Source organism: Sphaeramia orbicularis, chromosome 7, assembly GCF_902148855.1.
Source record: "Sphaeramia orbicularis chromosome 7, fSphaOr1.1, whole genome shotgun sequence".
NCBI lineage: Eukaryota > Metazoa > Chordata > Actinopteri > Kurtiformes > Apogonidae > Sphaeramia > Sphaeramia orbicularis.
The window spans coordinates 26,841,691-26,862,998 of NC_043963.1; the positions used below are offsets into that span (position 1 = coordinate 26,841,691).

At 38.3% G+C, this 21,308-nt stretch overlaps 1 protein-coding gene and 1 long non-coding RNA gene across 8 annotated transcripts in view; both read right to left on the reverse strand.

The window, feature by feature from the left end:
- Positions 1 to 5,378: 5,378 nt before the first annotated feature.
- Positions 5,379 to 21,308, reverse strand: part of dlgap4a (discs, large (Drosophila) homolog-associated protein 4a) — a 78,977-nt gene continuing 63,047 nt past the window's right edge. For 2 of the 7 annotated variants that reach the window (XM_030138220.1, XM_030138218.1), the window contains exons 3-12: positions 20,959 to 21,194; positions 20,529 to 20,606; positions 19,821 to 19,968; positions 18,318 to 18,552; positions 11,653 to 12,101; positions 11,464 to 11,561; positions 10,069 to 10,496; positions 8,818 to 8,909; positions 8,362 to 8,514; positions 5,379 to 8,229 (exon numbers count right to left, since the gene is read on the reverse strand). In XM_030138220.1, the coding sequence (XP_029994080.1) occupies positions 8,005 to 8,229; positions 8,362 to 8,514; positions 8,818 to 8,909; positions 10,069 to 10,496; positions 11,464 to 11,561; positions 11,653 to 12,101; positions 18,318 to 18,552; positions 19,821 to 19,968; positions 20,529 to 20,606; positions 20,959 to 21,194 (2,142 nt within the window). In that variant the 3' untranslated portion in view covers positions 5,379 to 8,004. The remainder of the gene's footprint in view (positions 8,230 to 8,361; positions 8,515 to 8,817; positions 8,910 to 10,068; positions 10,497 to 11,463; positions 11,562 to 11,652; positions 12,102 to 18,317; positions 18,553 to 19,820; positions 19,969 to 20,528; positions 20,607 to 20,958; positions 21,195 to 21,308) is intronic. The other 5 variants (XM_030138224.1, XM_030138223.1, XM_030138221.1 and 2 more) reach the window with 4 other exon arrangements.
- On the reverse strand, positions 12,288 to 17,223 carry LOC115422132 (uncharacterized). Its single transcript, XR_003935793.1, has 3 exons — positions 16,934 to 17,223; positions 12,402 to 12,481; positions 12,288 to 12,306 (listed from the first exon to the last, which is right to left on the reverse strand). It is a non-coding gene; the product is annotated as an uncharacterized LOC115422132 (long non-coding RNA).

The following is a 21,308-nucleotide window of genomic DNA, read 5'->3' on the forward strand; positions in this document are numbered from 1 at the left end:
TTAAATCTCATTTGTAAATGCTTAAGATGGCATACAGGGTGGGGAAGCAAAATTTACAATATTTTGAGGCAGGGATTGAAAGACAGTGTATGACCAATTAGTTTATTGAAAGTCATGAGAATTTATTTGCCACAAGAAAATGTACATAATAGAAAATGTTTTTATTCTATGTGTCCTCCTTCTTTCTCAATAACTGCCTTCACACGCTTCCTGAAACTTGCGCAAGTGTTCCTCAAATATTCGGGTGACAACTTCTCCCATTCTTCTTTAATAGTATCTTTAAGAAAGTCGACATTGCTGTGTGATGTTCTGTTGGTAGCATGTTCTAAAACGCCCCAAATAGCATAATCCAGAGGGTTTAGATCTGGGCTAGAAGGCGGCCATAAACATGTTTCCCAAAAATTGCTAAAGTTGGATTTGTTGCTGTTGTCAACAAGCGTTTTGGTGTTCTTGTGTAAGATTTTAACTTCAAATCATATTTTACTGCATTTCTAACGGTCTTCTTGTCTACCTCAAGTTCAATTGCCATTTTTCTTATGGATTTGGTTGGATCCTTTAGGATTCTGGATTTGAGAGCTTTAATAAAAGCTTTGGTACGTTTTTTGTTGCTTCCTCCACTTCCAGACTTTCTCGTAATAGTTTTGCTCATAGTCATTCTCTTCTTTACATTATAAACAGTCTTTATGGACACTCCAACTATTTTTGAAATCTCCTTTGGTGTGACGAGTGCATTCAGCAAATCCCACACTCTTTGACGTTTGCTTTCCTGATTACTCATATGGGCAAAAGTTTCTGAAAAGGTATGGATAATAGTGTTAGGTATGATTATGACATCAATATATGTTTGGTTTCAAAACAATTGACGTAGTGCCTGCTGAGAAAAAACAACTAAATGTTCGTTGTAAATTTTGCTTCCCCACCCTGTAGATAGTCCACACTTTAGATGAGCTCACACCATATGCTTCATTAATGAGTAGTAAGTGCTTTAGAACTACCTGAAATAATGAATTCCTGTGTTAAGAACTGTTTATAAGACATCAATTGAAAAATAAATGTGTGACTTAGTATAAAATACACACTAACATATTCACTAACCATTAGTGCATGTCTGAACACGAAACTTTTAAATGCTGAATCCATAATTTATAAAGTATGAAAATACAATCATTAAGCACATTGTAGATGAGCTTATTAATGATGAGTAAAACCATTATAGCTGTGCTTATAAATCATATATCAATGAGTATTCATGTGAGAAATATCCTTTATAAATGATGAATTCAGTATTTGTTAATCCATAACTGACGTTCTCATTAATGATTAGTAGAACATTTATAATTGTGCTTATAAACCATATACTAATGAGTATTTGTGTCAGAAATCTGCTTTAAAAATGACAAATTCAGTATTTGTTAATGCTTAACTAATGCTTCATAGTGTGTATTCATTATAAAGTGTTACCAAGAGAAATTTAGACATATTTCCCCCCAGGATGTACCTAATGATGACCTCAGATAAATGCAAAAAAAAAAAAAAAAATTATACTCTTGCTCTGAGCCATCCCAAAAATTAATGAATTTTTAATAAAATATTGGGGCCAAAATAGGACCAAAACTAAGACAGAAAAAGCTACCTAGATGTCAGTGCATTTGATCCAGAAAACATGGCTGTAAATGGCCTTATAAAACGCTATAAATAAAGACTATGTTAAATTTGACGATCCTTGTGGTTTTTCTTATCCAGACATGCAGGTTTTTCCATGAATCGGCAGTCTCATTCCAGGTTTCGTGTGTAACCCATTGTGTCCACTCATGTTATATGTTGAACCTGCCCATTAAAACACATATAAATCGTGAGTGATTTTCCAACAGCAGTCATTTTGGTGAAACACTTTGCCTTGACTAATTCGTTTGATTCCCAAAATGTACCTGTGAGAGAATAAAAAGATATCCGGAAAAAAATTGTAGCGTGTAATTTTCAAGTCCTTTTCACCGTGTTACATGCAGATTTTTGTAAAAATAAATTTTTAAAAATTAAAAATAACATGAAAATAATATAAAAAATGTGTTTTATCTGAAAAAAATAGTTTCTCTTTTATCTCAATGAATATTTCTTCCTTCAAATAGGCCTGAAGTGCTCCCATACTTGCTTCATAACATTGGTCTACATGTTTGAGTTTTTAGCCTCTCTATCCTGTTTTTAGGTACCAGTTTCATAGAAGCACCCATATTTGACCATATCACATACATCTGTGTATATTATGTCCATTGTACATAGTATGGATATTGATAATAACGTATATTCTATAAGTCACTGGCTAAATGCTTACTGTGTTTTGTTGCTGTATATTTGTATTTGAAATGACAATAAATTGTATCTGAATCTAAAAAAAAATTAAATGTATAAATTAAAACAAAAAAACAAAAAAACATACAGTATTTTGCTGAACTTTAACTTTGATCAAGGGATGCATTCACTGTGTCACAGTATTTATTTCCATCCATGGTTGCATCTTTTTACATTTTATTTTTGCCAAGATTTTGTACAGATGATGGAAAAGTCAGACTACTGCATCAGGTCTTATGGGGTTCAGGTCTGGAATCTGTATGAAAATGATATTTCACACTCCCTGAACATCTCTTCCACATGGATGTATGAACCTGGTCATTTAGTATATTCAGGTAATCATCTGACCCCATTTTTTGGACACATAATGTTGCTGAACCCAGATCTGATCAAGTGAATCTTCCCCAGATCATAACACTGCCCCCACTGGCTTGTACTGTAGGCACTAGGCATGATGGGTAATCACTTAATCTGCCTCTCTTTTCAGCCTGATGCATCCATTACTTTGGAACAGGGTCAGTCTGGACTCACTGCATCAGTTAGAGTTAAAGACCTTGTTGCAAATGGAACATATTAATCACTGCAGCACTTGCGCAACCTATCTGCTTAGTCAAATCTAGCAACTTCATTTTGCCTGGACAGTTTATGATCTTCGTGTAAGAAATGGTTGCAATAATTTCCATAAAGGTCCATAGTTTTTCTGTCAACAACCTTCATGAACAGAACAGTCACACCGTCACAGCCATACTTGTTTTGTTTTGTTTTGTTTTGTTTTGTTTTGTTTTGTTTTGTTTTGTTTTGTTTTATTTTATTTTATTTTATTTTATTCTTCTGTCTTTTCCACCACAGTGTTCTGATTCTGATGCTGATTAATATAAAGGTCACAGTGATACAAACCCAAGTCTACCTCGTATTTACATAAGAAACATAGATAACAATACATCTGATTCTTTAATAAAGGACTAAATCCTTGTCTATAATAATTTTAGAGAGTTTTGAGTTTCTCAGATATTTGAACAGATACAGATGGTGAATCCTGTGTTTAAACCTAAAATAATAGATGTCTATATTATGCAAGTTGATGAATTTTCAATAAAAATGTTTGTCCTCACCACTGACAATGACACTTTTTTGGGTTATTCAGTGTTAACCTGCAGGAGGTGCTGTAACATCTGTTTGTGATTGTGACCACATCCTCCTTTAAAGGAGAATGTCACTAAATTTACAGAGTTGGTACTGATGTGATGTGTGATATATGTCTGAAATCTGAATTGTTCAGTCTGTGTCGGTTTTAACTGCATTGCATAAAATTGCAACCACAACAATTTGGTTAAAAAAAAAAAAGTCACATAACCTCCTGAGACCCAGGATAATGAATTTTTTTTTTTTTTTTAGCTTTTTTTTACATTAAGTAATTGTCTTGATTGGAAACTGCATAATGCAACAGTTTTTTCAGATACATTTTTAAAATAATTCTTATTTATTTATCTATATAGTTATTAATGCTATGTCCTTTGCAATGGACAGCACTTTTTAAGTAAAACTGTCAAAACTTTTGTCCCCCACAGAGGACAAAAATACATTGCTGGGTCTCAAGAGGATATGTTGGATTTCATCAGTCTGCCACAGAAACCAGTGAAATATGTTAAGTATTGATCTGTTTAACTCCACAAAAAAACACAGTGTAATTGGAAAACACAAGGACTGCACATGAAGCTCATGCTCACGTGGATGAAATGTGGATAGGGTGACAAAAAGTTCTATGATCATATATTTGTCCTGATCTGATGTTTTTCCTTCATATTGTGTGTTCATATTTTACTGTACATTGCTATTATCTATATTTTTTATGTGATCATGTACATAGGCCTACTAAGGTGGACCAAATCCAAATGTTTTGCTGACCCTTGTTTTATTTGGGTTATAAAACAATAAAAACAACTGATCACAAAAAAAGAAACATAAGTGTCTTTGAATCACAAAGAGAGGTTTTCTGAACATTATTTCTCCTTTTTCAAATCCAATAACATCAATTAAAAGAATTGAGGTAATTGGTTTAAACATATATCCAACGAAAAAATACATGCATTTCAAAATTGAGTGGCATTCCCCTTTAATTCTACAGGTTATTTAATACAGAAAATATGCCACATAACTAATTTCAATCACAATTCTTTATTCTCTTAAAGAAACTAGCCTCACAGTGTCTAACTAATACACCATAACATTAAACAACCCTTCATCTGCAAGATATGTGCTTATTAAAAATAATGTCCATCAGTACAAGATAATTTGAAACTACATAGTTTTTGCTTTTTCCTTGCTGGATCTCTTGAGTACAGATGCCATAAGTAGATATGTAGCCACACTGACAGCCTCTGAAGTCAGAATGTGATTCTGTCCATCAAAGATACAAGATAACCCGAATATTACCATAAACATATTCATGACAACTGGTACTGACCGTGTTTCTGCTGAAGATCCGGACAATTCTGCAGTTTTCTTCACCAGGGGATAACTGGCTCATCCACATGGTGGTTGAATAGCACATCCGCATAGTCTCCCTTCACAGTCGCACCTTCTGATCATCCTTTTAGTAGCCCTTTAAAACTCAGGAAGTACTGGTAAACAAACTGTCTCAAGATCCCTGATCAAGTCATGCTCTCTTAAAGTTCAGTAAGTTGGCAAGTAAAGGGATCCAGCTCTCAAATGATATATTAAAAACAAACTTTCCACTATGTCACAGTTATGAACTCATTTACAGTACGCACCCTGAATGTCTTACAAACACTGAAGAGTTTCAGATCATTTGCAAGACCCATATAAAGGAGTACTGAAAATTTACTGGCAAGGATCTTTGTATATTTTGTATTAAGAAGGCCATGCTTTCTTAAAGATTACACAGTAACATTTAAAAGGTATAATCTAATGCTTATGGTTTATTTAGGTGTAATATTAACTGAGCAGCTAATATTACCATCGTATTATGGATGAGCGCAATAGTAAAGACAGCAAGAATGATGACAAGGACATGTAGCAAAGGGATGTTTAATGATTTCTTCGGACAATGAAATGTACATGTCCATTGTTGATGTAATACAAATAAGAGAATAAGAAAATCAACAACTCTGTGTTGTGTCAGCATTCCCAGTTCAACTTCATTTCTTGCAAACTAAAGATTCAAAATGGAGCAGATCAAGATGTCTGGAGTGTCGTGTAAGGACTGACCAGTAGGGGGAGAGCCAGCTCTTACTTAAAAAAACAAAAAAACAACAGATAAAACTAGTGACTGTCAAGCTACACTAATGAGTTATCGGCTATGCCCAGTTACACTCATGTACCCTTGGCACTTGTGTTTCTGTTTGAGAAAACTGAAAACCAAATATTCCAGTCTCATAAGGAAAGTGTCGTGAGGCTGACTGAGACAAGGCATAGCTTAGAGAACTGATTCAAACACAAAACTTTGCTGAAAATGAGCACACAGACTGCTATAATCACAAGCAGATTAAATAAAAAATTCACTTTAAATAAAAATTTATCAAATGACATTGAAATGTTGATCACTGCCTTATTGGCACAATATGAAATCCCTCACAGCACCATTAATTATCATAATTAAAGAAGTCAAACCATTTTTAGGTTGACCTAATTTCAGATATCACAAAGCATAGCGTGAGATTATAATTTAAATTAAAAATGTACCACAGTTAATCATTTTGAACAATCACGGGTGGGAGTTCAGGCTTCCAGAAAGGGGAGTGAAGTAGGGATCAACCAATTACAGGCCTTGACCGATACATTCAACACCATACAATTAACAATATCAGCATTTTTCATAGAATATCCCATAAAATAAATGCATTTTAAACTGTGCTACTTTGGCTCTGATGCAGCTGCCAATCTGTAGAGTAAAAGATCCTATTCGTAAGACCATCTAACTGGTTATAGATCTACCAACACTGCAGTTAGAAAATGTGTATTTTGTTACTAGTACTTATTTAAAATCCCTCCAGGTCAGTGTGAAACCTGACTATATGTAACAGTGAAATATTTCAGACTTAAATAGTTTCAACAAAATATTGTGTAGGAGTTCAAGTTGCACTAAAATTTGACCACATTTTTCATTTTTAGTACAAAAGTATGACTTGCAAAATTTATTTATCTGTCTCCGTGATTAATGATCAGTATCAGTTATGAAAAACCTTATCAGTTGATCCCTAAAGTGATTTGATCAAATTAATTAACCTTTTGAAACCTGTGCTTTACTGCACCAAAACCTTAGGTGAACTTTTTCTTATGGAGGAACACTTGTAGCTATAATAAATAATCCATCCATAGTGGTTTTCACTATTTGCATGTTCAACCTGAGATTTTAGTCATTTTGACGATAATCATCTTGCACAAGAAATAACATTCATCCTTCATGCAAAGAAGGTCAAAGGAGGTCTTACTGGAAAAGGCTGCGAAAAATAATTTAAGACCTGGTACCTGTTGCATTGCTTGTTATGATAAAATTACATTTTATTATTGCTATTCCATTTCCTTTCCAGTAGCATGTAAACCCCCACCCTATCACACAGCCTGGTTGAATGGGAATGCCATATAAAGTGGAGAATGTCTTGGTCCCCTACATCACATGAGGATGCAGTGAAAGAGGTGGACAAACTTGATCTGAGGTGAATGGAAAAGTGCAGTGATCAAGTCAGAATGAGCTGTAAATGCGTACGTTTCATACATTCCACTGAAGCTCACTGGCTGCGCAGTCATTCCTCACATGCCTTCACAAAAATAAACAAATTTAAGACTTTAACAATGAGTATTCACAGACACAGACTGTGCAGTGTGTGTTTGTGAAAAGGAGAGGAAGCGAGAGAAGTGGAGTGAATGATTGCATCAAGTGCTAATATTTCATGACAGTACATGTACTCGATCTATAAAAAACTACCTTGGTACTGAACACTGACCTCTTTCTAACAAATAATCTGGTATACAACATTTACAAAATGAACATTGTAATAGTGTGATATTTATAATATATATGCTACTGCCTTCCTCTGGTTCTCTGCATTTTTAACCTCTGAGTACATTAACGTCATCTTAGAATTCTTGCACATTAAAGCGTACACACCACACCCAATGAGTGGCAGCCTAATACAAATAGAGAACAGGAGAACAGGAAGACTCTGTGGACAGTGAGTACACCTGCATGTGTATCCTGAGTGTGTGTGGATGGTAGCTCAGCTTGTAAACCAGGCAGCAACAACTGCCGGTAGACTCAGCAGTGAAGGAAATTAGGAGAGTAAACTTCTGGGATACCAAGATTCTTCAGCTCACAAGGTACAGGATGTCCTTATCCAAGATACTTGCACATTTAAGACAGTCTTGATATATTTTAGGAGATAATAATTATTATAATATCAATAATAACAATAGTATTAAACATCTGGTTGTTTCTGTCCAATGGCAGCAGAGTGATGATCTGCATTATTCTGAATTGTTTTGATCCCCACACTCTTGTTATCAGCTGTGCTGCTAAGAGGGATCGGCCTCTGTGCATCCATTGTACTTCTGTGTGTTCGTCTCTGATCTGAGTGTTTGTGTCAGTGAAAAGTCTGAAGTGAGTTAGGATTTCTCTCAATAATCGCTGCTGGTTTGTTCTCAGAGGCGGGTCTGGGCCTCGGGGACGTAGATTTCGATGCTGTCGGCGCTTTCCGTGGCTGAGTTCTGTCGCACTGATGCCGCACGCTTTGCTGCCATCAAACGCTTTCTGGCTTCTTGCCGCTGCTTGTCCACAGCAGAGTCCACACTCCTGTCCTTCCCCGCTGACAGTTTGGGCTTACACTGCTTCTTTGGCACAGATGATGGAAGCTGCTTGTTTTCATCCTATGGAAGACATGAAGTTGAGAAAAATAAGACATGATGTATTAGTTAATAAACGTAAAAATAAAGTTTTGTAACATCATCTATGACAATAATACAATGATGTTCAAATACATTTCACAAGAAAATCTTCACCTTCTTTTGTGACTCCTCAGGGATTTGCCAGTTGTTGGCTTTCAGTTGGTAGAGCTCATCAAACTTCATGCTAATATCCTCTATAGAGAGTTGCAGCAGATCCCAGAACCCTGCCAGATCCTGTGCTGTTGGTCTGGGGTTGGCATTTACGTTCTAGTGACGAGAAAAAGATAATGGATGGAGAAATGATGGCTGAATGGCTTCAGCAATGATGGAATTAATGACATCCCTCTAAACATAAACATTTCCTAAGCAGCCATCTTCCAAACATAGAGAAAATATGCTTGAGAATAATTCCTCAATATGTATTTGGTGGTTTGACATATAAGCCAGGTGAATAAAAATCCACACACAGACTCAAAGCAGAAAGATTAAAGCAGAAGGCTTCCATACGAATTTGACAAAAGGATGATGTAGGATTAAACAGATCGAGAAGGAATCAGTGGAGCTACTTACCAAATTCTCATTGCACAGCCCCCTGAACTGTTCAAACTTCTGTGAAATAAGAAGCTGGGCACTGCCAACCGCACTGCGAATTGTCCCCAACACTACAACAGCACAGTGGGAATTTAAAAAGTTAGGAATAAAAACATACATATAAAGGTACATTCATAGATAAAGGATTTGACTTTGAGTTCAATTATTGTCTAAGTATGGACAATATGAGGAGGTTAAGATGGACTCAGCATTAGTAGAAGTCTATAAAGGTTTAGAAAAGTGCATCAACACATGAGAAAGGCAGCCTATTTTCAATCTATTTCTGTTCTACAGCAATGGAATATTTATGTTGCCATATATCATTACGTGCCAGTAAGTGAGGTGATTTTGTTACGAGTAACTGACATACTCCATCTTTACAAAAAGGACAACAAACTACTCTTTATTCAGCTACTTTCTGCATATTATTTGCATGTAAATGGTAACTCGTAATTCAGGTCTACAGAGAGGAGGAGGAATGATAATCTGACGGAGCTTCTAAAGCTCCCCCTCTACTTGCTCATTCATATTTAAGACACTGCAGAGATAGATCTGCCTAAAAGCCCGAGTGGTATTCTGGGAGAAGGGAAATGACTCTGCGGCAGCTCTATTACAGCTAAACCAAAACTCACTCCCACTCTAATGAGCAGAGCTACTGTGAGCCAGTGGCGGTAATGAGCATGCAATGCTTTGTTTGACAGTCCAAAGTCAACAGAGAGGAAGTATGACCTAATACCCTTTTGGTGAACCTCAATATAAGGGATATGAAATATGAATATGGAACAGGAACAAACAATGGAGTACACAACCACTTAGAGCTGTGCAATTAGGCTGAAAAGAATTTGTTTTCCAGTGTAATGGACAATATATTTTATCTCGTTTTTTTCTGTCTATATGAACAAGGACAAACTTAGTTTTCTTTACTAAAAATGATCACCATGCATGTGTAAAATCAATAACCATGACAATAACAAAAACCAGCACTTGTAAGTATGTTGATGAAAATTATTTGCTAAAAAATAAAGATAACTTAAAGTGAAAAGATGTAAAACTGCTGCAGAATGATTGGAAAACTTTGTGACAATATTACCAAAAAAAAAAAAAAAAAATCAGCATCATATTTGTTGCGTAATAAAGGTCTCAATTTAGCATTTTGTTATGATTTTCATGAAGCAACAACTTAATCATGTAAATGTGCCATATTGCCCAGCTGAAAGATCTGTCACATACCCTCCTCTGACAGCTTGTTGTCTTTGGTCTCCTGCTCCATCTGTTGACACCAGCCCTCCATGCGACCCGTTTCTGCCTGGAGCAGCTTCAGAAACCAGTTACCATCTCTGAGGCAAGCTGGTGTGCTGGACTGAACAGCATCATTCTGTGTGCTGCAGTTTCCGGTCTCCAGACTTGGATCTGGGGGCGGCAGTGAGGAGGGGTCCAATGCCGGGTCGAGAGTCTCAGGGGACGAGGTGGATATCCTGGATGAGGCTGAGGTGTGTTTAAGAGGCTGTGGCTCCATGGCTTTGTCCTGTCCATTGGGCGCGGCGCTATTCACTTTCTGACCGTTGGTGCAGTTGGGTGTGCTGTTCTCTGTGGGTGCGATGTCCAGGGGCTCGGCCTCTGTGTTTTGTCTGGAGGCCATGCTGCTGTCTCGGCTGAGACTGAGGAGATGGTTATAAAATAAGACAATGAAGTGATCCAATTTAAAAGGAACAATTTGAGGTCAGTGAGTTAAAATGATTGGACATCTCAGTTAATGGTGCTTTATCAACTACATCAAATGAGAGCAAAAAGATGACTTGAAACATGTCAAGGACGAGAGGCAGGAGGGAATTAGCAACAAATCAGGTATATGACATACAAAACGGCCGCTGGCTTCAGAGATAATGAGCAGAAGGAAAGGAAAGAGCCTGTCAAACAAATGTGATTAAGGGAAATTACAGTGCACTGGAAAAGTTGAAATGGCCAGTTTCTCACTATGTTCAGCTCACTACAGTCAAAACAAGGGTAACAGGGCATCAATCAGAACTGTGGGCTGCTGTGCTGCTGCCAGGCTGATGGCTGAATGACCTTAACCACTCAATGCTGCCCATACATCAGCCTCACTGACAACAGAATAATATTTGGAGTGGGTGCATATCTTTCAGATATACAAGTATTTGCAATATGTTGCTGATGAACCTCTAGGACTGAACTTCGAGAGTATTAGCACAGATGATACCATCAGTTACATGAACTGTTCAAATTTCTTATGGGTGCACATTTTCAGTGTATTCATAGTGATCCTCTGCAACTGATAGCATCCACATATAGCATCTAAATATTTTCCAGAGTCAGAAGCAGAAGTACAGTGTATTTCAGTGCCACACTCTGTATAGGCACATTGTGCAACATACTCAAATAACCAAATCATCATGTAAAATTACAACTCCAATGTCTCAACACACTGTATTGTGATATAATCCTACGATTACAGGAACTATCACCGTTAGTGTATATTGATATCTCGTTCACTACCGAGCAGATCCTGCCCTGTTACATCTTTGTAAAGACCACAAAGCATGTCATTCTAGCAAATCATTACTAATGGATATTACTGTACATCCTCTCATGTGAGCGTATACTTACGGCCTGCCGTTCTCAACTTGAACTCCAATCGACTGAAATCTTAGAGGTGCAGTAAGGGGTAGTGGTTCCTCCCTAGGGATGGGCAGAAGACAATCCACCTAAAAATAAAACATGAAGAAAGCTGCAAGTTACTTTTAGTCTTCTTCAAATATGTACACCAACAAAAATATGAAGTGAACAAATCTTAACCTGAATTCCAATAGAAGACAGTTTCCTCTTCGGTGCAGTTGGAGCCTGCTCTAGGGTGACACAGACACTCAGGGTGTCATTTTGGGACTGCGTAGATGTGGATGTAGTGGTGGTGGCGGTGGCAGTGGTGGAGGTTGCGCTGGTAGTGGAAGGGAGGTCACGAGGAGCTGGAACAGGGGGCACAGCAGAGCCTGCAGCTGGTGCAGGAGTAGCAGCTGGGGCAGCGGCTGGAGGCTGGGTTCCTTTGACCAAGCTGCCCGTGCGGATGCTACAGAGACTGTCAGAGGAGTTACTGCGTCCTGACTGGCTGTTGGCTTCACTGCCACGGTCCTGCTGGTCTAGGTATGTGTCTTGGGCTGATTCGGTGCTGCTCTGCAGTGTCACTGAGATGAGGGGTTTCGAGGTGGTGCGAGGTGGGACAGGAGGAGGAGCCTTCCTACTGCCGACTGCTGACAGGACGACAAACAAAACCAAAGAAAGACCATGAATGACAAACATGCTCTTGGTCCCATAAGACTTCCATAAAAGCAAGCAAAAGCTGAATCACTCACAGCATCAATAAAACAATAAAAGTTTAAAAATAAAATACTTATTTCACAAACGCCAGCTGGAGCCAATGAGGTACCAAAACCTAGTACCATAAACACAGGCAATCTGGAAAGAGAAAGAGAAAAAAAAAACATCTACTCTCTGCCCCTATGGCCACCTCTATCAAGTTTACTTAAGCTACCTCTATGTTTTCTGTGTACCTGCTGCTGTCTGTGTTGCATTGACGTCAGTCTATCTCTTGGGATCTCTCTCTACATGCCACTCCTTCAGATCTTTTGCTCTGAACAGTCAGACAAGACAACTCTGCCATTTTGCTGATTCAGTATGTAGAGCAGACAACAAGACTGCAACCTCTGCAGGTGTTGCACAGTGCACTTTACCTTCCGTTATGCATTGTGTACATATAAAAATGCAAATATAAAGAAATGTACAGATTAATTCATATTTCAAATTAAGCACTACAGATTTGATTTAGCACTCCAGAGAAACTGAAATGAGGTCCGTAAGTGAGCAATAACAATGTGGTTGAGGTACAAAGATTGGGATGGCTGCTTGTTCAACTGTAATCAGTCTGACTGCGGGGTTGTGGTGGATGATACAGAATTATCTACAGTACTACAGCACAAAAAAGGAAAAACCCACAGGCTTTCTTTTAGAGTCAAGAGGATGTCGAGAGCCAGTTTTGTGTAGATGCTATTTAAACAGCTGGCTGGCTGGCAACGTATGAATGACAGAGTTGCACAACAAACACAGCAGACAAACACTACAGCATTACAAAACTAATTATAGTATTCACTGATACACATAGCAAATAAAACATACTTTAAATTCGCTGACCAAGGAAGTAATCCAAGAATCACCATTTAGCACAAATGAAACTGTGAAGTGCATTCCCTCCAGTAGCAGTATCAATCTAAATAGCAACCCAACACCCTATAATTCTGTGGGTGCTGCACTCCTGTCATCAGCCAATGACTCACAGCACCAGTCAAGCCCTCATTAAATCCCACCAACATACACAGACAAGGCTATGGAATCCACTCTGCAGTTCATGAGTAGCTTGTGTCGCCCTGAATTTACAATCATGCCATCGCAATGACAACCATGTCTCAGAGAACATATCTAACCCTGAACAAAAGAACATTATTCCTCAACACAGACACTTCTTGGAATACAGCTAGCACAGATACATGACATTCTCCAACTAATATGTCCAGTTACACCCAAGTCTCAACACATGCCTTTGTCTAATTTGTTGAGTCTACAGTGCTGTGGCACTTGAATTAAACTAGTTGATTATATATGCTCCCAATATGGTAAATTCAGTTACATAACCACTAATCTGAAGAAGTCCAATTCCCTACCTACTCTATAGTGGTATGAATTACCAGAAACAACAACCAAAAGCTAAAAGCAGTCTGTAAACCTTGTGTGCTCTGAACATAATAAGAGTTCATGTTTGAGATCTTAAAGATCAATAAATAAATCAATGACTGATCCTAAGTGTAAGGTGACTGTGCAAAGTTTCTGCTGCATCTGTTTAGAGCTGGAATAAGTATTTCCACTGCGTTCAAGTTTGACCACATTTGGTCAGAACTGGTTTAATGTGTTACAAAACGTACAGAAAAGGGTATTTTCCTACTGGATAACATTTGTTGGATGTAAATGTTTCTCTTATTTAGAAAACAATTAAGTTCAGTTATGATGCTGACAACACAGCCATGTTCAACCGATGTAAACAAATTATTGCTTCACTTAGGAGAAGTCATGCACTTGGTGTTTTAGAATATGTTCATGTGAGTATGAGAGCTATCAGATGCCCTCTAATGGGCTCCAAAGTGGGTTTAGCCTTAATTGTATATGCATGACTTGTTGCAATACAATATTCTTTTACCATTAGTGCCGTTTTATAAAAAGAACCCCCTCATCCTCCAGCTGGGATACTTCAAGGTTTTGGCTGGGGACCGAAAAGTATGATTGCTGAGCCCATTTTTCGGTAATTTTTACCTTCATCAAAAGTGGTAGTAGAGGAGCCCTGTACTAGAGTGTACATAGCCATACAAACTTCATAACAAAACAAAATTCTTAGTGTTAAATGTCATAATGACTGAAGGCCAATGGTTCAGAGGAAAACAATTAACTTGCTTGTACCACAGCTGGAAATGCAATTTACTAAGTGGAATCTTCATATAAATTTTAGATGTTGAAGCTATGCACATATTGTAGCTGCTAGTATTTATTGTCCTACTTAATATATTATTTTTTAAAAACAGAAATCTCACAAATCAGACAGATGATGGAAATCAAATTGTTTTCACAGCAGAAAATAGTTGTGCTGGGCGGACAGATGTCAAGGCAGACTGAAAGAGAGAGCTATCTGACGGGTTAGACAGGTAGACTACCATTTAATAGACAATACAGGCAGTCATGGGAAAAAACTATATCTAAAAGAAAAAAAGACCGAGAAAATGTGGGAGATCACAAAAAAAAAAAAACAACAAAAAAACCCAAAACAAAAGACCGGTCATGAAAAGAAACCACATCGATTTCCCAGGGTGCTCTTATCCACAGTATAGTGATACCTTTAAGAGCTGTGGTTCTTAGTCTGACCTGTTGAACTGGGTCAAGAGTCTGGGTCAAAACCTAATCAGCTGATGCAGACACGTGGCAGGTTTATCTGAGGTCAGTCTTCCACTGTGTGAAACTAACATACTTCACAACTCACCATATTTCACAAAGTAAAACAACATACAACTGAAAGGACATATTTGCTACATGTTAAGTGTGGTTAAATCATGAGAAAGGTTAAAAGTTGCTGACCACTTGGTGTATTCCTGGAAATAGCTGATATAGTAATAGGCCTGTGAAGCTTTTCACAAATGCATAGCGTATAAATAAATAAATAAATGCTGAAACTTAAGGAAACTGGGAAATTTAATTTACACATTCAATAAATTCACTATGAGATTTCACTGAGACCAGAGTATCAAATGTTGCAGTGAGAGTAGCTTTTCAAGTAACATTATCACAGCTGGGATATCTATCTAACCTTCTGTAACTCTCTTCAAAACCCCTGTACAGCCTAATACTGTCTGCTCCTGACCTTACTGTAATAGTAAAGTGAAATAAACTACACTTGTTTCCCTCATTCAGGCATTACCTCATCAATGAGAGTGAGAGGAAGAGTGTGTAATGTTGAGAATGATGACTCACAGTCTATCCATGGTAATACACAGACACACCATGTCTTGTGTAATACAGTGAGATAAAATGACCACACCTTGATACCATACTGAAACTTGAATGCTGAAGAATAAATCTATTCGGACCATTAATATTGTCCAATGATTTGTAATGTGATCACATTAAAATCTGACGAAAAACAAATGTGGGTGGGGTGTTTTACAATAGTGACAGTGATAGTGAATATTACATAAAAAACATAATGCATGCTACTTTAAAATATTGCAGATACAGCCATAGTCAGGTGTTTCTCTGAAAGCCCGGTGCCTTAACTGCAAAGTACTAGCTTTCAATACACAAGGGGCAGGAAGCTGATACATTATTGATAATGTCCTCAGGTCTTAACACATGGTAGTTGCTACTGAACAGAAAAGGCATACATTCTGCGGACTTAAAATAGCTTCAAAAGTTGACGCATTTAAGGTCATAGTAATCTGTGTGGTTGCGTTTCCGGTTGTTAACATGATCTGTTCACGCTACATGTCATTAGAGAATAAACGGGAATAGTGGGAAGACATTTGAATATCTCTCACCAGTTATAACACCACGCTAAATGTCAGCAAGTACTGTGACCTAGTCAGGTGTAAACCACACATAAATCACAAATCGCGGTGCTAAGTGTCAGGTTTAATTTTGTAGAGGAGTTAAGCTCAATGTGACTCATTGCTTCCTCCGTGAATAAGAGCCTCCATCACATGTTACGTCAAGGATCAGTGAGAATAATTGTTTAACGTTACTTTAGTTCCCATGGTTTATAATTACATACCGCTACTCCGCTGAGATAATGTAATTGCTATTCTTATAAATAGGCATGTCGGTGACGCTCTACATACTTTAACAGACTGGAAGCAATGATACTTCATGGTTCATAGGGATGTTCCTTAAGTCTTACCCCTATACGTTAAATAACCACTTCATTACAGCTTAAATATGTCTGTAGCTCTTTTATGAAAATGTTTACAAGAACGGTAGAAACACACGAGTTGATAGGCGTTAGAGATACTCATGCTAATGCAATACTTTAGCCGCTGATGCTATCCAATGTACCAGAGCGGTTACATTAGCCGAACTAGCCGGGCACCGAGCTGTCCATGTACTTGGCTGTTAACGCCTGTGCTACTGTTAGCTTATGCTATTAGCCAGTAGACATTCAATACGGTGTGCCATTCTACAGGGTATTTAACGTTAAGTAGCATTAGCCTGAGGCACTAGATATTTTAGAAATGGTGGAGCGAACAAAGAGCAGCTGCCACCGGTATATATTTACCCAGCTATTAGCACCAGTTTAACACCGACAGGTACCTTACTGGCAACCAGCATCGCCTGGTTGCTGTTAGGGGTTTATCCCCTTTCTCTTATCCACGTTAGCTAGCTAACCTGCCAGACCGAAAACGTTAGCTCAGATTAGCTTGCTGTTGCTGGCGTTACCGACAGCGTTTGACAATCAGAAGACCCACGCCCACGAAGGAAGAAGCGGTAAAAACCTTACTGTATCGGGTGCGACTCGAAAATCCTTATTTTCTGTTCATTCATGAAATGCAGACAAGATGCAGACGGGATACGGTACTCTGTCGTAAGATACACAACGACGCTCTGAAGAAAAGATTTGTAGTACACGCCCTTGAGGACCAGGATTGGAGTCCACGTTTTCTCAGTAGCGGCTTTCTGCAGACGATTGGACCACTCCGGTCATCGAGTTAATCGAACATGAAAGCGATTGGTTAAAGCCACTCTCCAACGTTGTTTGGGATTGCATCCACGGTAGGTGCGTTCAGGGCGTCTGACACCGCGGGAAGGACTGAGAGGTGATGTGTTGACGCTCATCATTTCATATTTTGTGTTCACTGTAATCCCTATGATGTTTGTGTCCTTGTCAATTGAGAAGAGATGATAAGATATTATTAAAACAGACTATCACCCCATATAATATATATATCGCCCAAAAGTAATATAATATGGTGCCTACAAGTCCATTTTGTGTCATAGTATAAACTTAAGCCTGTTTCAGTGATTTATGTTTAGAACTCTGCACTAAGATCAGACGTAAAAAATATATCTCTTGGTTTCTACAAAACTTTGACTTTGAATTATTATAGGCTACATAATATATGTTAAAACAAGCCTACATTGTGTGGTTTGATCTTCAAATTTATCTAAAACCCTCATTTTCTGCAACACACTTAATATTTAATGTCATTTGGGGCACAACAGACTGTTTGAAAGAGCAAAAGAACAAAAATCAGCTAACATTATACAGATGATGTCATGTATTATTCATGGGCAGTGGGACATTTCCTCACATTTCATGTCTTAAATTTCCATTTTCAGTCAGACATATTGTCATATTTTCAGAAAAGTGCACGTTCCTTCTGTCCTGTGACAAAGTAGCCCAACACTTTGCAAAAATATGTTGTACTAATTTCAACATGTTATAACATTTTCAACACAGCTTGTTATATTATTGTGTGTAAGGTTCATAACAAAGCCAGACACAACCCAGTTTATTTCTGATGAGATAAAAAAAAACAAAAAACAAAAAAAAAAAACGTAGTATTGAACTGCACGAAAGGAATTTCAAAAAACTGAAAAAACTGATTCTTGTAATATACACATTTGGGTAATTTTTATGGCCTTTCAGTGTCCTGTCTTTCATTCTAATCTTCAGTAATTCAATTATTGGCAGTAACTTTTGCTGAATACAAGACAGTGTGTTTGTATCTAAAAACTATTTGTTTCTCTATTTTAGGCTGAGTTTACAGAGTATGAAGCACATAAATGGATGTTTGGTTGGTATTATATGACATACTCCTCTTTCTCTCTACATTAAAGCATCGTTCAGAGCTCTGGCTCACTTTGTCTTCAGCAGTACTCACTGGTATTGTAGCTTGTCATGGTGGGTGGTGGTGAATCTGAGTCCACAGAAGCTGTATCTTCATCCTGGGAGCAGCCTGCCTGGATGGCCCGCAGGTAGCTGTGACTGCGTGACCGGAAGCACGTGGGTGCAGGCAGATCCAGAGCCTCCACTGCCTGGGATTCCCCCTCACAGTAGGGCACTGAGTGCCCACAGCCCTGCCCGCATACCTGAAAGAACGTGTGCAGACTCACACGCTGAGGGCAGAGGGCAAACTGAAAACATGCTCCGTAAACATGTCTGCATTTCTAATGAACTTTAAGGTTTTCTGCTATTAAATGTAATGAGCTGCAAATGCTACATGTCATTGACACATGATTTAACACCTTTATAAACAGTTGAACTTACACTATGGAAAGGTTCATGCAGTAATGTTAGTTATAGATTTTAGAGATGAAAATATTTTAATGAAAAATAGATCTTTTAGTATTTGTTTGATGCCAAAATAAGGCTGGGGTGACCAGATCCCTACAAACCAGAGGTGTGCACATTGGGAAGTAATACTTGTTGGGAATACTGAAACAGTAACATGTCATACATTTTTATGTAATTGTCTGACTCAAAAATGCACCTCAACACAAAAATAGATTAGCAAGGTTAAGTCTTCCCAATGTACACACTGAGTAAATACATCAAGCATCAAAGTAAGTTCAACAATTAGTAAAGTCTTCTGTGAGTCACTGATGTATTTCCCTGAAAGCTGACAAGAGGGACAAGGCATAAAAATGATGTGCACTTCAACAGTAAGTAGGTCACCTGGTCACCCACATATCCATGAATGAGGAGAATTTGTAGTGAAACACAACAATATTGGAAATAATCTTAACACAAAGTGGGGAAATAGGTTTCAACATGAGCAGAACTTAAAATATGAAACTTTCAGTGACAAAAATGACAACAGAATAACAATCTACTGATACAAACATTTTTGAAAATGTAGTTGAAAATGAACACTGCAATAACCTGACTGACTTTCCTGTGTCTTGGAATAAACTGAATCACTCTTTATTGTGTTCCATGTAAAGTGTTTTTTTTTCCCCAAATGGAGATACCACTGAGTCTATTTGTCCTCTGTGAAAGCCTGTGTGCTTAAGTCTGATGACTATTGATAGCGTGTGATCTGCATCCCAGTCTAATGGTGTTTGTGAAGATACAATATAGGGCACGCTCCCTCAGGTTTACTGGGGCACTTTGAGAATCTGAAAACATAAATGCATGCCATCACAATTTCCCCAGCTTATTCCAGACTCTCTTTTCCATACAGCACATCAAGTCAGCAATTTCAGATGTCGTCTTATATATTTAAATATTCAATTTTGTGAGCTTGAAATTTTCATATGTTCTTTTGCTTTCTACCAATGATTGACAATATTTACAACATACCCTGAAAGGCACATGAATGCGCCACTTTATTTATTATGACTCTGATTGACTGTACACACATGTGATAAAACCGTCCACATACCTGACTACCTGAGACTCTGCCCAGCGTGCCGGAACATTGGCTGAAATCATTATTCCTGTGGCGTGGAGGGGCCTCCAGGGGACTCACCAAGCAGTCTAAGTTATCAAGGCTCCGATTAGTGGGCAGCTCCTTCAGCGACGGGAGGGTGCTGAGGAAGGAAATGTTATAATCAGCCTCTCAGACCCAGAGACCCGAATAAGTGAAAGCTGTGTTTAATTGATGATATCTAGGAGATAGCTTAAATCATATTTTAAAAGTTCCCCTGGGTATTTCAAAATTAAATACTAAGATGTGTGGATAGTGATATGTGCTATGGTTAAAAATGGCAGCACAGAGGAAACAATCATTTTATGAATAAAACGGATTTCATAGACTTATTTCTGGTTAAACTCAGGTTTTTCTGAGAAGTTTCCTCTGTTCTGGCTTGCCCATTTGATCTCTGATGTTAGTCAAAATTTGTGCGTACTAGATGAAGGGTGTGGTGGAGTGATTGGCGTGGAAAATTTGCATGTAAGGAAATCAAGGCTTGGAAAAAGCAGAACAGTAAAATGCTACCACACCACTCAGGTCACCTGGAAGTTAGGAGATGAAACAAAGGCAAAGAGGAAAAGTACTGGGAAGGTCAGACAGGAACGGGCGGTGGGTAGTGCTGTAGGGCAAGTGAGGGTGGGTGCACAGCCACACTGCCTGCCTATGGATGACACTGACCTCAGATGCTGCATAGAGCATGCACTCTGCAGCGGAGACCACAGAAAATCCTCCCGCATGAGAGCGTAGCAACGAGGCCTGTCCGTGTAGATGTAGGGGTAAAACACAGGGCAAAATTTCACCTCTTGTTGCTTTTGTACCAAATAAAGATGACACTGTTCATCATTTTGTGCCCTTTCTAATTAAACTTTAAATTTCATGAATCGCTTATATCGTTTTGACAGATGGTCTTATTGTATATCTTTGAGAAGATGCTGCCATCTGGTGTCTACGTCTGAGGACATGAGTAAAAGATAGCTTTCAATGGTTTTGACAGATGTACGTCTCTTTTAATGAATATAAAGTAAAAGAGTACAAGCTCAACTCTGGCAAACAATGAGTATGATAATCAAAGGTGTTATTCCAGTGTTTTCTTTGCTGTGGGACTCACTTTCTTGGAGGTGGTGGCGGCTGCTGCTCACTCAGGGAGTGTTGTGTGGCCTTCAGGTAGCTCTGACGCCGGGCGGCACTTTTAGGGGAAGGTTTGGGACTTCCCTCTGAGTCCTCGCTGTCCTCCAGATCTCCCATTGCTTTAACATAGCTGCCACTGCGCATCCTTCGACATGGGATCTCAGTACCTCTTGCCCGACCCCGACCCAAAGTTCCTGCCCAGTCCCCTAAAGGAACCTGTGTTATGAAATCATATGGCACAGTTTTCTGTTAAGCATTAAAACATACAATTTTTATAAATGTTCATGGTGTGACCTAGTGAAAAGCTTAAAATGAGACTAGAATGAATAT